Genomic DNA, 15800 nt, shown 5'->3' with positions numbered 1-15800 from the left:
TGTGTGTGTGTGTGTGTGTGTGTGTGTGTGTGTGTGTGTGTGTGTGTGTGTGTGTGTGTGTGTTGCTCTCTGTTATTACTCTTTCCCCATGTCCAAATAAAAGAGGTGCAGAGGCTGGTATATAAATCGTCGCTCGGTCGACTAGAACATAATGCGCCCTTTCTTCCAGATCCAGTCGCAGGCTGAGCTCCGCATTCACATTTTTCTGTCAACCCTCATCATTCACTCTCTCTTTCTCTGTGCTGTCTCTCTTTCTATTCCACGTCACATCCAATCCAAACTCGACAACACGTGACACTCACTCATTGGCTTGACATGGGATCAGTCCCAACACTGTCTCACTAATCTGAAAGTACTTGATAGGCGAAAGCGATAATGGTGGACACCTTTCTAGTATTTCCACCTGTAAGTGAATCTGATCTGTCCCAAAACTCTAAAATAGCTTCCTCGTTCCTCCCACTGATATGAAAGTATACTTGAAAGACAAAAGCAATAATGATGGACACCTATCCAGTTATCTTACCTATCAGTGAGTCCTTACCTTCTTCACTGTTGTTGTCCCCACTGTGTGACGTGTGTCCCCCACTGGAGGGCCCGGGTGTCCCCGCCGAGCGAACTGACGCCGTGTCATCGTGGTCTCTGCTCCACGAGATCTGATTGGATGACATGACACTGACAATCAGCCAAGAAACTACAGTATGAATACGATTTACCACAGAGAACGGGTCAACGGTCTATACGTCATATAGAAACCAAGGGCTTTAAGTGAAGTTATCCATAGAGAATAATCCACAGGCGACTGATTAAAAGAGATGTGGATGGAGAACCAAGGTATGTCGGCACGAAAGCCGCATTCTTAGTTTCCTTAAAATATCATATCCATATCATACGCAGTACATWTCATGTGGGGGGAAAAGGAGAAATGGCCTGTAGACATTTCAAACACACAGCCCTGTACACACTGGCTAGCTACTCCCCATCAGCTGGCGGTGCATCGTGGCTAACTCATTGCTAACTCCAGGTCAGAATGCAAAAACGTATAATTCATAATTGTTTTTGACCAGTAAATGAATAATAATAAGTCCTCTTTGGGAAGGAAAAAAATGAAAAATATATATCATGTATTACGCTGCATACCAGGAGAATGCTGTCAGGCTGTGGTAATCTGGAACATATGCTCAGAACACAAATGGTTAAAGCAGCAATGGCCAACTCCAACAAGAGGAGTTCCCAACGAAACGAGCAAGAGGGATGGAAGAGGGGGAGTGAGTATAGGGCTGAAGAGATTTGTTCAATCAGAATGGAACCGCTCCCGAGAGACCGAGGGTGGCAAGTACCGACACACACACACACACACACACACACATGCACTYGAACATGTACACAAACACACACACACATGCATATACACTCACACACCGCCACCACCTCCCAATATCCACCCATAACCAGTAGGTACTCCCTAAGCAGCCCCACTTGAGAAGAGAAATGAAGTGTGGAATTAAGTGTGAAAATGGTACACTATTGGGCTAGAGGTGTGGGGACAAAGTGCCTGCAAGGTCGGGTGGGTGTCGGGCGTGCGGGTGCTGTACCATTCATGGACTTATGGGTGGGAGAGTGAAGGCTGGTGGGACAGGTTATTAGGTCGACCACATCCAGGGGCCACACTTTAGTGTGCTGCTTCATAATATATTCCATTTAGCAGACGCTTCAATCCATAGCGACTTACATTTTAGTATATGTAACCCCAGCGGGAATCGAGCCTACGACAGGCGTTGCTAGCGCCACGCTCTTACCAACTGAGCCACACAATTTGTTCAATCAAAAGCATAAATAACGAGCGCTTATAAGACTCAGGGGACCTGCGCTCATCATTGATCATGTTGATTGATCGATAATAATAAAAAACACTCTGGCAGGTGACAGCGCAATCAAAGATGACCATCAAAGTGCAAATCAGCAGATGTGATCGAAGTACTACTGGAGGGAAGTCTCACTACCTGATGGAGGTGAGAGGATATTATTTTATAATACAGAGCTTGGAACCCTGTAGTAAAGTGAATGGGACACTCAGAACATCTTAACAACAGACTAATATAGGCTTGGGAGGGTGTTTGAAACTAAACACCGAGACATTTGAGTTGTGCCCATTTGACACTCCACTAAACTGCCTGGATTTGTGCTCGTTGCTTTGGTAAATAAAGGGTTAAATGGTTAACAAGTCGCTGTGTGGCTGACATGGCACTCGGAGGAATGGATTCCATATTCCTAAAACCTTGCTCAAGGGGTGGGTGCGACGTGATTTCAAAACTTGCTTGGTTGCATTCACACGAAGAAAAGAGCAGATTTGACTCCACACCTCTCGTCCCATTTCTGATCAATGATATCTTTTTCGAGCACATGCAGCACAATGAACATAATTAACACATAAAAACACCATAAAATAGCATAATAACAATTACTATGTTTACCATAGTCCCTCAAAGCATTTATTCAAGAAGTAATATAATAAAAGCCAAGCAATTGTTTACCGGGATCCTTACTTCAAACAAGTTTTTTCCAAATGTCCGAAAAAAAAMCGATTTATTATGCTTTGAAATGAAATGGAACAGAAACTTTGTTCTCATTGTCATTTTGTCAAATGTTAGGCCTACATTTAATATTTGATTTATTTTAAAGTCATTTATCAATCTATATCACTAAGAGGAGGCCAACAATTTCCTAAATACAATTTCCTAAATTATATTAATTGTATTAATACGCACGTAATAGGCAAGAGCTTACCTGATCAAGAGGCCCAGACGATCTTGTAAAATCTTCACTGTCAGATTTATTTCCAACGTCCCTGTCGTCTATGACCAAATCAATGGGCATTTTTCCTTTCAAGCAGCTGATGTATCGATGACAGAAATTATCGCATAGCTCGTGTACCTGCAAACACAGAGGACAACCAAACATGTATCAAAACTGAGTGAACACTATACCCTACGGGAAAGCCCTAAAAAAAAAAATGTAGATGGTGGTAATCAGTGGTATTATAAGGAATAGCCTATCCCTCGCCTTGTGACAGGCCTAAATTACTATTCAAGCAAATTGGCTTCAAAAATAGCAGAACTATATTACATTACAGACATTTTACATTACTTGTAGAAAAACGAATGATTACTTTATTTTTCTTACATTTTTTATATAATTGAGCGAGAACTGCAGGCTACTTTAGCAACTTTATCTCGTCCCTAATATAGGCTCAACATGAGCAATATGGCAACTACTTTATAAAAGCCCTCGACTAATATTCTGCAAGCGCATCCATCAATGACAACATTATCAACTCCATAACATAAAAATGTTATTTGGGCAACCAAATATACTACCACCACTATTACACCTCTACTACGGAGTTATAGCCTAATGCTATGCATCATCGCAATCGACCGTGATAAAATATCCGATCTTTACAGCAGCAGGCCTATCAGTCACATGAGATGGTTATGAGTAAATATACCTTCTCCAGCTCGAGCAGATGAAACCGTAATACTTGAATTGCTTGTATCATCTAGGAGGAAAAAGTTGGCATTAAAACATTTTTATTCACATTTTGGATCATTACATTATTATTATAATTATGGGTGCGTGTGCGTGCATGTGTGCGTGCATGCGTGGGTGTGTGTTTGCACGCGTACGGCCATTAAAAACGTGTAGGCAATGGATCAGGAACAACAGGATTAAAATAATTAGCATGAAAGCAAACCAACTTTATGACAAGAAAACCTTTTGACAGATTACGATTACACAAACGTGTATCTGTTAGGACACCATTAATAACAAGGACTGTGATAGGCCGATACTGTTCTTGTGAATGGCCTAAGGCAAGTGAGTTCTTACCAAATTATCAATTTCTGGATTTGATGAAAATATAGGCTTCTCTGATCGAATCTGAAACAAAAGTGTTACAAGTTCACTGTTCACTGAGCGTCATACATAATTCATAACCATGGTGTTCACATGCATGGGACAGCTTGCTGCTTACAACGTTTTCACAATGCAGAATTACAAAACATGTACCAATGCACAACGGTTATTTACCCTAAAATATACGAATTTGAACGAATTTGAACTTCAACAAAACAAGTAAATAGATATGTCAAACCTGTTTTGAAAATACTGCTATATCCTCATTGAAAGACTCCGAGGAACACACGTCGCCTCCAGCGACCCCAGTTTCTCTCGGCGTGCAAGTTGCTAATTCACATTTTTCAAAAATCAGTGCTAGAAGTGGGAAAAGGGGATGCCTAAAATTGAAGAGAGGGGACATTAACGCTGTACGCCGCCTTGGAAAGTTTGCGTGTCGGTACAGGCCCAAACTAAGAAAGTAGGTTACATCGACTTTCAATCACATTGCCTACTGTTTTCAGTTGCAAACTGAATAGATATTGCACTAATAAAACATTCAGAAATGTAACAGCACAATAATGACATAAAAGTAGGCCTAGTCTTACTGCATAAAATGAGTTGGTCATACAGGCATAACTGGTCGTATGGCATCCTCAGCCCTCGAATGGCTTATTTAGAACGCGATTCAACATTTTAGGACAACGAAATAACACCATATTCTTCAGTGAGATTATTAACTCAGGCAACAAAAAAAATACACGATGAAGTTTTCAATAGAGTTTAAGACTAATAAACTTGGCCTGAAAATATGCTTATATTATGGCACACAAATATAAACAACACTGCCTACACATTTGTTGAAGTAGGCAGGGTAGTTTGAGAATGTGTCTGATGAACAATTGTTTCATTCTGAGAGTTGGATTTACAAACATTTTGGGAGTTAGGTTATCTAACTCAACCACTGGCTCCTTGTAAACAATAGAATACATCCATGTCACGAGTTTTGTGAATGCAAAATAACATTATATTTGGACTGAAAGCCAAATGCAAACGAAGCCTATGGATCTTTTTCGAAAACTCAGGGGACAATGTCACAATGTAACATTTCAAAACAGATATACAACGTTTAAATAAGCCTATATAGCACCGTGCATAATGACCCGAACACAGAAGAGGTTATAATTCGCGAGAATTTCCCAAAGCCTCCCTCTCTCTTAAACTTTCATCGCTCACATTTGTGGTGCTTGATATCCCCAATGGCTATACACTTTACGTTGGCAGTAAAATAAACGTACCCGTAAATGGCATCTTTGTCTCTTTTTATAGCGTCGTTGACAGAGGAGCCCATACTGGGCGGTATGGCACTGGCGTGTGTTGAGTGCGGGTACTGGTGCGAGTGGAACTGGGGCCCGTGGTTCAGGTGAACCGCCTGCATGGAGCGCGCTGCATGAGGGTCCCCGTACATAGCCGAGGGCAGCCCTACTCCGTCCATTCCATAGTGGGGAAGGTCTTCATACTGTCAAAAGTGAAAGATAGAGAATATTCTAAAAGAATAACCATTGACACCGTTGTGCTACCTCTCCTGCTGTTGAATGAAGGCCTGTGTTGATAATAACTATACTAAATACAATAATGTAATATTAGTGACAATAAAAACGGAATATAAAGACTAATAACAAGAAAAGTATATTAACAACAATAGTAAAATAGCTTAAATTATGTTGTTGGCAGTCTATATTAATAATAGCAAATAAGGCTAGGCCTACTAAATTAGTATAGAAAATAAGTGCTAATGTGTTAGGTATATGGTGCTAATAGTAGCCTATCGTATGTTTAGTGGTACGAAGTATATTAGTGGCAATAAAAGCCTATGTTGATCACCTAATTGGAAATCAATGGAAAATGTTAATTGTTTGTGGATTACGTTGAATCATTAACATTTTAAAACGTTGTGAAAAAGCAGTTCACTTTTATGTGTCTAAAACTTTCAAACGTTTTGGGTATGCTTAATTCTTTCAGGCGATTAGAACTACAGGGTCTTGCTTATACAAAACAATATCACAAATGTCTACAATTTTCTGTCTGTATTCTTGCTGATATTTCAAAGAAATCAAATATTGTTTTGTTTATCTTGACAAAACTAATAGCTTAAAGAAACAACAAAAAATAACAGACTCATTTTAGATAGGCTAATTGTTCATGCATGGCTACGTGGCCTATCTAAACTATTTCGAGTATATTTTGAGAACGTAATCACATATTTTTTTATTCTAAATGTTGAATTGATTTATTTGTATGTCATATATCAGATAAGAATGTATACATATTATGAAATGTTGAATAGGACAGATATCAACAAACTAAACCCAAAGCGTACATACTACATACTTCTCATATCTGTACAGACTGAAATTGAATACACACAAAATATTTGTGAAATGTCGTCCATTTTCTTATTACCAAACTCACATCATGTTTTTTGTAAATCGTTTAAGTTGATGTGTAACAACTTGGTTATAACCTACATTAAACACTGGACCCCCAAAGACTGATGCGGCGTTTATGAAACGCAGAATATCAAAACAAATGTCATAATAGTGGGGTAAAATTAATTATGTGATGAAGTTTGCAGTCTGCAGTCTGTAGTTCTTTAGACAATATGAAAATGCTATTGTTTATTCTACTCACACACGCTCAAATGCTGAATAGTAGGCTAGCATGTAGCATAAGTATATTTGACAACTTATAGCTCTACCAAACACCCTCTTATTGCATCGCTGCCTGCTTGTTGTGCCATACAAATTAAAAAATTGCAGTAATCAGCCACGTCTCAATTGTAGCTTTATTGCCATTGCTAAAAGTTCTGTCAATACGCACCCGTTGCGCCATCGGCCTGTCACTCTAGCCGATTCCAATCGGACTCTAAACGTCTTCTACGAGGCCAGGGCTGAGGAAAAACAAAGACCTAACTCCAAATGCAAGATTAGGAATACTGTGGTCGTCTCTCCAGCGAGGATGGTTGCCAGACCGTCAGCATAAGTCCAGCTGAAGACAAAAACACCACAATCCAGTATAGCGCTCCTTCGCTTTCTCCTGGAGACCGTTCATAAACAAGCAACACTGGCTACGACTTCACGCTTGAGACTGGTGTAAAATGCCCCTTACAGGAAAAAAAACATTGAGACTCTAGTCTCGCTCAACAAGCAAGCTGTCAATCAATATCGAGGTTGTCAAGTTGCTTAATTAATGATGACTCGTCGCGCTCTTCCCTCACTTTGAATGCTTCAGATATTCATGTAGAGATGTTCAAAAACAGTCCCCATCGTCTCCTCGATCACTTCCAACTCCAGTGAAGGTTTTCTTTGATGCAATACCATCCAAGTGGAGATCTGAAGGAGGAGGGGTGATATTTTCTGACTTAGTTTTTCTTAAAGGAGCCGCCCCCTGTCCGTCCGTATGTTGGTGGATCCCGATGTGCAATGTGAATGCCGTGCTTGGTTCTCCAAATGCGCGCGTGTGTGTGTGCTGTTGTAGGTCGCATAACGCAGAGAGGGTAGCTTTGATCAATTTGTGCAAACCCGGAAGTAGTGGTGGCCATAACTGGTCACGTATTGGAATGGGCCACATCAAGTGGAGAACCCGGTGGGGGCGTTTGAGAACTGTAAAAATAGCAGATATTCAATCTCATATAGAGGTTGCATTATCTGGTGCTCAGCTGGAAGTTTTGTTGTGGAAATGACTAGCATGCCTTAGGTTTATTTAAAGAATACATATAAATATTAACAAAAGATAGGCTATAAATAAGCAAATAACTGACCATGAATAGAAACAGCTGTCCATTTTCCACCCAAATAAAAGTAGTCTAACAATTAAGCTATTCACTTTTTTTCAGGTTCATAATAGCACTCTAAAACACTTATTTTCTTGGAGGTTGTGTGTCAGAATATGACACTCCTTCGCAGAATTGATTGACAGACCTTTTGTCCAATATGACAGTAGAAGTGGGAAGAGAATGGGCGCAATTAAGCGCACATCAAACCACAGGCCTCAGTTCTCTAATATAAACATGGATGGTTTGGTGCATTGGGGACATGGGCAGCATTGTGTAATGAGAGCTTGCAAATAAATGACTAACTGTACTTGTATGTGTCAAAAGACAGTCACTGAACTATAGCCTATCAAGTTCAGTTTACTAGCTATTGGGGATTAAAGCTCCCTTCGCCGATCGTGCATAACATTACGAATTTCTTTAATTACGTTGTAGTTAGTCTACAGTTTAGTCTGTAAACAATTTAACTTTTGAGTCCGTATCCAACAGAGTATTAATGTTATCAGGTCAACTTTAAATGAAGATTGGAGGAGAAGGGATTTAAATATAGCATGAAAGTCGTATAGAGTTTGTCCAAAGTGTTATCCAAAGACGCATAGCCTTGCCAAGCTTCAAACTGAGAGGCTGGTCGGTGGTTGTCTTCAAAACACGGTAGCTTTACCCAGAGAGAGTGGCTACCTTGTCCATAGCAATTAATTTGGACTTATTTCCCTCGAGGATATACCTATGAGTAGATGGAATCGTACCAACCTCTTAAATACTTGGAATATGTGAGGTTAAGAACATATCTAAATAATTTCAAATAGTCTATAACCTCTGTGGTAGGCTATTACAGCTGCTTTCAGATCAGAACATACATTTGATGAAATGAAGCATGGCTGCAGGACGTGCAGGGAGGCAAAACCGCTTTGAAACCAAACTTTTGAGTACGAGTGTGAAGTATGAACTTTTGTTTTATGAAGAAGCTATCCAATGATGTCCTTATAATTACATATATTTATTAAAGGTACTATTCATGTATTTCTCTGTCAATCTTAGGATAAACTCTATGGAAGGACTTGAAGGAGCCTAAACCGAAAGTGTAAGAAAGGTAATGAACGTTTATTGTAGTTTTGAAATCGTCAATCAATAATAATAATTATTCGGTATGAAATAAATGATTCCATTTGTAACGTGAATTAACGAATATCTGTGTCTATAGGCTACTTTTACAGCCTTTATTATCACTCCTAACATGTTTTAATATAAGCTTTACTCGACCACAATCCGCAGGGTTATTCATGTCTAGGCTAACCAAAACGTGAATTGGCTCATTTGGAAGACCCACATTTGTATTGTGGTCAAGAAAATAATATTGCCGTAGATACAGTGTAAGTTAACATCATTTACAGTAGGCCACATTTGACCGTTTGTTTAAGAATCTCTTAACTCTGAATAGCTCATCAAATGTTTGCTGAACAAACTCACATTTTCTGTTGAGTGAACATATTTTCTTTTGAAAACCATTCAAATGTTTTTACACATAGGCCAAAATTATCTTACATTTCACAGAAAACTCAAACGTAACTTATGGAATAGCCTTTCACAGCTGAAAGTAACTGCGGGAAGAAATATTGTAAAGGAACTGGTATCTTCCCTTTTACATTAGTCCATTCTTAATAATGTTATACAAAATGTGTAATTTGTGTATCTCATGACACTGATAACAATCTGTTTTCAACATTACTGTAATCAAATGAAGCAATCTGTTACATCACAGGTCTAGCTGATTTAGGCATGCATACCCTACAATGAAATATATTCTGAAACCAAGAGATGGGTAAACAAGTTCTCACTGTTTTCACTGATGCTGTTTGGGCAGTTTGTTTGGTAATTTACTGGACCATTTGCGCCATCTAGTTGTAGGCAAGCGCAAGTTCAATTAAAATGTGTTTGAGTTGTGGTATTTATTGTAATAGGTGTGTTATAGAGTTGTTGTAGCCACTACGACTGAAAATAAACATTTCACTTTATATAAACGGATTTTATGCAGAGAAAACGTATAGCAAAAGACACCCGTTACACCTGAGTTCCACAGATAGTTACGACTACATGGAATTGCAGTGGTGGAAAAAGTACCCTAATGTCATACTTGAGTAAAAGTAAAGATACCTTTAATAGGAAATAACTCAAATAAAAGTGAAAGACACCCAATAACATACTACTTGAGTAAAAGTCTAACAGTATTTGGTTTTAAATATACTTAAGTATCAAAAGTAAATGTAATTGCAAAAATGTACTTAAGTATCAAAAGTAAAAGTATAAATAATTTCAAATTCCTTACATTAAGCTAATCAGATTGCACAATTGTTCGTGTTTTTTTTAAATTTATGGATAGCCAGGGGCACACTCCAACACTCAGACATCATTCAGAAACAAAGCATTTCTGTTAAGTGAGTCGCCGGATAAGAGGCAGTAGAGATGACCAGGGATGTTCTCTTGACAAGTGCATGAATTGGTCAATTTCTGTCCTGCTAAGCATTCAAAATGTAACAAGTACTTTTGGGTGTCAGGGAAAATGTATGTAATTCAACGGCTCAGACACGAGACGTACGTTACAGACAATCACAGACTACAAAAGGAAAACCAGCCACGTCACGGACACGTCACTGACACTGATGTCTTGCTTCCAGACAAACTAAGCAGCTTCTTTGCCCGCTTTGAGGATAATACAGTGCCACCTACGCGGCCCGCTACCAAGGACTGTGGGATCTCCTTCTCCGTGGCCAACGTGAGTAAGACATTTAAACGTGTTAACCCTCGCAAGGCTGCCGGCCCAGACAGCATCCCTTGCTGTGTCCTCAGAGCATGCGCAGACCAGCTGGCTGGTGTGTTTACGGACGTATTCAATCTCTCCCTATCTCAGTCTGCTGTCCCCACATGSTTCAAGATGGCCACCATTGTTCCTGTACCCAAGAAGGCAAAGGTAACTGAACTAAATGACTATCGCCTCGTAGCACTCACTTCTGTCATCATGAAGTGCTTTGAGAGACTATTCAAGGATCATGTCACCTCCACCTTACCTGTCACCCTAGGCCCACTTCAATTTGCTTACCGCCCCAATAGGTCCACAGACAATGCAATTGCCATCACACTGCACACTGCCCTATTCCATCTGGACAAGAGGAATACCTATGTAAGAATGCTATTCATTGACTAAAGCTCAGCATTCAACACAATAGTACCCTCCAAGCTCATCTTTAAGATTGAAGCCCTGGGTCTCAACCCCGCCCTGTGTAATTGGGTCCTGGACTTCCTGACGGGCCGCCCCCCTGGTGGTGAAGGTAGGAAACAACACCCCCACTTCGCTGATCCTCAACACTGGGGCCCCACAAGGGTGCGTGCTCAGCCCTCTCYTGTACTCCCTGTTCACCCATGACAATAGTGGGCTTGATTACCAACAACAACAAGACAGCCTACAGGGAGGAGGTGAGGGCACTCGGAGTGTGATGTCAGGAAAACAACCTCTCACTCAACGTCAACAAATCAAAGGAGATGWTTGTGGACATCAGGAAACTGTAGAGGGAGCACCYCCCTATCCACATTGATAGGACAGCAGTGGAGAAGGGGGAGAGTTTTAAGTTCCTCGGCGTACATATCACAGACAAACTGAAATGGTCCACCCACACAGACATTATGGTGAAGAAGGCGCAACATTGCCTCTTCAACCTCAGAAGGCTGAAGAAATGTGGCTTGTCACCTAAAACCCTCACAAACTTTTACAGATGCACAATTGATAGCATCCTGTCGGGTTGTTTCRCYGCCTGGYATGGCAACTGCACCGCCCACAACCACAAGGCTCTCCAGAGGGTGGTGCGGTCTGCACAATGCATCACCGTGGGCAAACKACYTAACCTCCAGGTCACCTACAGCACCCGATGTCACAGGAAGGCCAAAAAGATCCCCAAGGACAACAACCACCCGAGCCACTGCCTGTTCACCCCGCTACCATCCAGAAGGTGAGGTCAGTACAGGTGCTGGGACCGAGAGACTGAAAAACAGCTTCTATCTCAAGGCCATCAGACTGTTAAACAGCCATCCCTAACACAGTGAGGCTGCTGCCTACATACAGACTTGAAATMATTTGCCACTTTWATAAATGGATCACTAGTCCCTTTAATAATGCACTTTCATAATGTTTACATATCTTGCATCACTCATCTCATWTGTATACACTGTATGTTATACCGTCTGTTGCATCTTGCTTATGCCGCTCTGTCATTGCTCATCCATATATTTATATGAATATATTCTTATTCCAATCCTTTACTCAGATTTATGTGTATTAGGTAGTTGTTGTGGAATTGTTTGATTACTTGTTAGATATCACTGCACTGTCGGAACAAGAAGCACAAGCATTTCGCTACACTCGCAATAACATCTGCTAACCATGTGTATGTGACCAATACAATTTTATTTTATTTAAGTACATAATTTTCTTTAGGAATGTAGTTAAGTAAAAGTAAAAGTTGTCAAAAATATATGTAGAAAAGTGAAGTACAGATACCCCAAAACATTTCTTAAGTAGTATTTTAAAGTATTTTTACTTCAGTACTTTACACCACTGGGGAATTGTAATATCCTGGTATGATGGTATGGAACTACACAGTAACTAAACTAATTTGAAACAGAATTTGGCAAGTTCCCTTTCAAAACAATTACATCATTTTTTATTGATCTGCTTTCACCATGTACAGCTGCTGTACAACTACAGAAGCTTTTGTTTGGCATAAGAGCAACTTGTAAAGTGTTTCTGAGGACCCATCAAAACTGTTCAACTTTAAGCATACTAAAGTAGACATTTCTCTGTCCATGTTTTATGAGCTATGCATTTTGTACATGCATCATTTCCTATCTCTGGTCCAAAATAACAATTTCAACTAATGGTAGGAATTTTCTTGTCTCTGAACATTTGAAAGAAAAATATTATTTAAAATAGATTCATAGTCATCATACATAGTCAAGACCTAAACTGAATCATTTTCACATTGACTGTTCTCTGATTAAGGTTGTTACAATATGGTGACCAAAACTGCATCATCAGAGCTAAATACAGGTGACCTCAAGCAACAACACAGCATATATATCTCATTCTGCAATATGTCACACTATTATTCATTTATGGAGACAGATAAGTGTCAATATTATGTAAATAATCAGAATACACAATCCTCAAATGTTCATCAGTCACAATCCACAGACAGATACAATKTGCCTTGTACTCACACAATATTATTTATGTACTTGACTGTACATCCTCCACCCCCCACCACCACACAGAAACGAGCCCCAGCGGGTAGATAATGACGGTTGGGATATTCTGGGGACAAGGGGGGAAGTTTGCAGTGTTTCCTGTTGTTATTATTATTACAACATGAGGCTGCGTCCCAAATGGCACCCTATGCTCTATGTAGTGCACTACCTTTTACCAGATCCCTATGGTCAAAAGTAGTGCACTACATAGGGAATAGTGTGGCATTTTGGACGCAAACCGTGGGACAATTCAGATTGCACAATTCAGATTGCCCTGGAATGTGAAAAGAGCGAGTTAAGGGCCACAGAAAAAGGTCACGGACGCAATTATCTCTGGCCTCTGCCTGACTGAGACAGCTGAGCAGGCCTGGTATTCTTCCTGTTGCCTCTTGCTGTTGCTGTTTTGGGGGCCAAATGGACGATGTTTCTTAACCCCCATGGGCCCACTTGGTAGCTATTCTCGTACTTTTAAAGAATTGTACAATTTGGAAAGATATGAATAGGCTACCCGGAAAAGGCTTCTGCTGAGGATGAACCTGAATGGGGCCAGTATGTGCATAAGTTATTAGGAATATACATACATACAGCGCCTTCAGAAAGTATTCACACCCCATTAATTTTTCCACATTTTGTTGTTTTGCAAAGTGGGATTCAAATGGATTGAATTATTTAAAAAAATCTTAACGATCTACACAAAATACTCTGTAATGTCAAAGTGGAAGAAATTTTGAATTAAAAATAAATAAATAATGAAAAATAAAACACTGTGGAATGCCTGTCTTTGTATCCAAGATAATTGTGTAGTTTAGAGTAATTATCGAGGTTATCGAGGTTGCCTAGCCAGTTATCGAGGTTACCTAGCCAGCTACACTTTCAAACAAAGTCAACAACGCAGCCACTGCTAGCTAGCCTACTTCACCAGCCAGCAGTACTGTATCATTTTAGTCAATAAGATTTTTTGCAACGTAAGCTTAAMTTTCTGAACACTCGAGACGTGTAGTCCACTTGTCATTCCAATCTCCTTTGCATTAGTGTAGCCTCTTCTGTAGCCTGTCAACTATGTGTCTGTCTATCCCTCTTCTCTCCTCTCTGCACAGACCATACAAACGCTTCACACCGCGTGGCCGCTGCCACTCTAACCTGGTGGTCCCAGCGCGCACGACCCACGTGGAGTTCCAGGTCTTCGGCAGCCTCTGGAACTGCCGATCTGCGGCCAACAAGGCAGAGTTCATCTCAGCCTATGCTTCCCTCCAGTCCCTCGACTTCTTGGCACTGACGGAAACATGGATTACCACAGATAACACTGCTACTCCTACTGCTCTCTCCTCGTCTGCCCACGTGTTCTCGCACACCCCGAGAGCTTCTGGTCATCGGGGTGGTGGCACTGGGATCCTCATCTCTCCCAAGTGGACATTCTCTCTTTCTCCCCTGACCCATCTGTCTATCGCCTCCTTTGAATTCCATGCTGTCACAGTTACCAGCCCTTTCAAGCTTAACATCCTTATCATTTATCGCCCTCCAGGTTCCCTTGGAGAGTTCATCAATGAGCTTGACGCCTTGATAAGTTCCTTTCCTGAGGATGGCTCACCTCTCACAGTTCTGGGGAAACCTGACTGATTTGGATCAAGAAGGTCATTCTGAGAGAGATAGCAGGAGAGCTGGCCAAGGACGGCACGTTCAAGAGTTTTGGAGAGAAAGAAGAAAAAGGGATACTGGTCTGTAGTTGTTGACATCGGAGGGATCGAGTGTAGGTTTTTTCAGAAGGGGTGCAACTCTCGCTCTCTGAAGACGGAAGGGACGTAGCCACGGTCAAGGATGAGTTGATGAGCGAGGTGAGGTAAGGGAGAAGGTCTCCGGAAATGGTCTGGAGAAAGGAGGAGGGGATGGGTCAAGCGGGCAGGTTGTTGGGTGGGCCGGCCGTCACAAGACGCGAGATTTCATCTGGAGAGAGAGGGGAGAAAGGTCAAAAGACAGGGTAGGGCAGTGTGAGCAAGAACCAGCGGTGTCGTTTGACTTAGCAAAACGAGGATCGGATGTCGTCGACCTTCTTTTCAAAATGGTTGACGAAGTCATCCCGCAGAGAGGGAGGAGGGGGGGGAAGGGGGAGGAGGATTCAGGAGGGAGGAGAAGGTGGCAAAGAGCTTCCTAGGGTTAGAGGCAGATGCTTGGATTTAGAGTGGTAGAAAGTGGCTTTAAGCAGCAGAGACAGAAGAGGAGAATGTAGAAAGGAGGGAGTGAAAGGATGCCAGGTCCGCAGGGAGGAGAGTTTTTCTCCATTTCCGCTCGGCTGCCCGGAGCCCTGTTCTGTGAGCTCGCAATGAGTCGTCCGAGCCACGGAACAGGAGGGGAGGACCGAGCCGGCCTGGAGGAATGGGGACATAGAGAGTCAAAGGATGCAGAAAGGGAGGAGAGCAGGGTTGAGGAAGCAGAATCAGGAGATAGGTTGGAGAAGGTTTGAGCAGAGGGAAGAGATGATAGGATGGAACGAGGAGAGAGTAGCGGGGGAGAGAGAGCGAAGGTTGGGACGGCGCGATACCATCCGAGTAGGGGCAGTGTGGAAGTGTTGGATGAGAGCGAGAGGGAAAAGGATACAAGGTAGTTGTCGGAGACTTGGAGGGGAGTTGCAATGAGATTAGTGGAAGAACAGCATCTAGTAAAGATGGGTCAAGCGTATTGCCTGCCTTGTGAGTAGGGGGGAAGGTGAGAGGGTGAGGTCAAAAGAGGAGAGGAGTGAAAGAAGGAGGCAGAGAGGAATGGTCAAAGGTAGACGTGGGAGGTTAAAGTC

General features: G+C 41.4%; 1 protein-coding gene across 2 annotated transcripts in view; it reads right to left on the bottom strand.

Annotated features, from left to right (window-relative positions):
- The window catches only part of LOC111959980 (homeobox protein Meis1-like), a 35982-nt gene extending 28568 nt beyond the window's left edge, over nt 1-7414 (bottom strand). Inside the window, exons 1-7 of one of the 2 annotated variants that reach the window (XM_023981944.2) lie at nt 6772-7414; nt 5190-5410; nt 4151-4292; nt 3886-3936; nt 3506-3556; nt 2785-2931; nt 542-653 (exon numbers count right to left, since the gene is read on the bottom strand). In XM_023981944.2, the coding sequence (XP_023837712.1) occupies nt 542-653; nt 2785-2931; nt 3506-3556; nt 3886-3936; nt 4151-4292; nt 5190-5410; nt 6772-6783 (736 nt within the window). In that variant the 5' untranslated portion in view covers nt 6784-7414. The remainder of the gene's footprint in view (nt 1-541; nt 654-2784; nt 2932-3505; nt 3557-3885; nt 3937-4150; nt 4293-5189; nt 5411-6771) is intronic. The other variant, XM_023981864.2, reaches the window with a different exon arrangement.
- Between the last annotated feature and the right edge of the window lie 8386 nt (nt 7415-15800).

This window comes from Salvelinus sp. IW2-2015, linkage group LG1, assembly GCF_002910315.2.
Source record: "Salvelinus sp. IW2-2015 linkage group LG1, ASM291031v2, whole genome shotgun sequence".
In the NCBI taxonomy this organism is placed as follows: domain Eukaryota; kingdom Metazoa; phylum Chordata; class Actinopteri; order Salmoniformes; family Salmonidae; genus Salvelinus; species Salvelinus sp. IW2-2015.
This window is presented reverse-complemented; position numbering and strand designations above follow the sequence as displayed.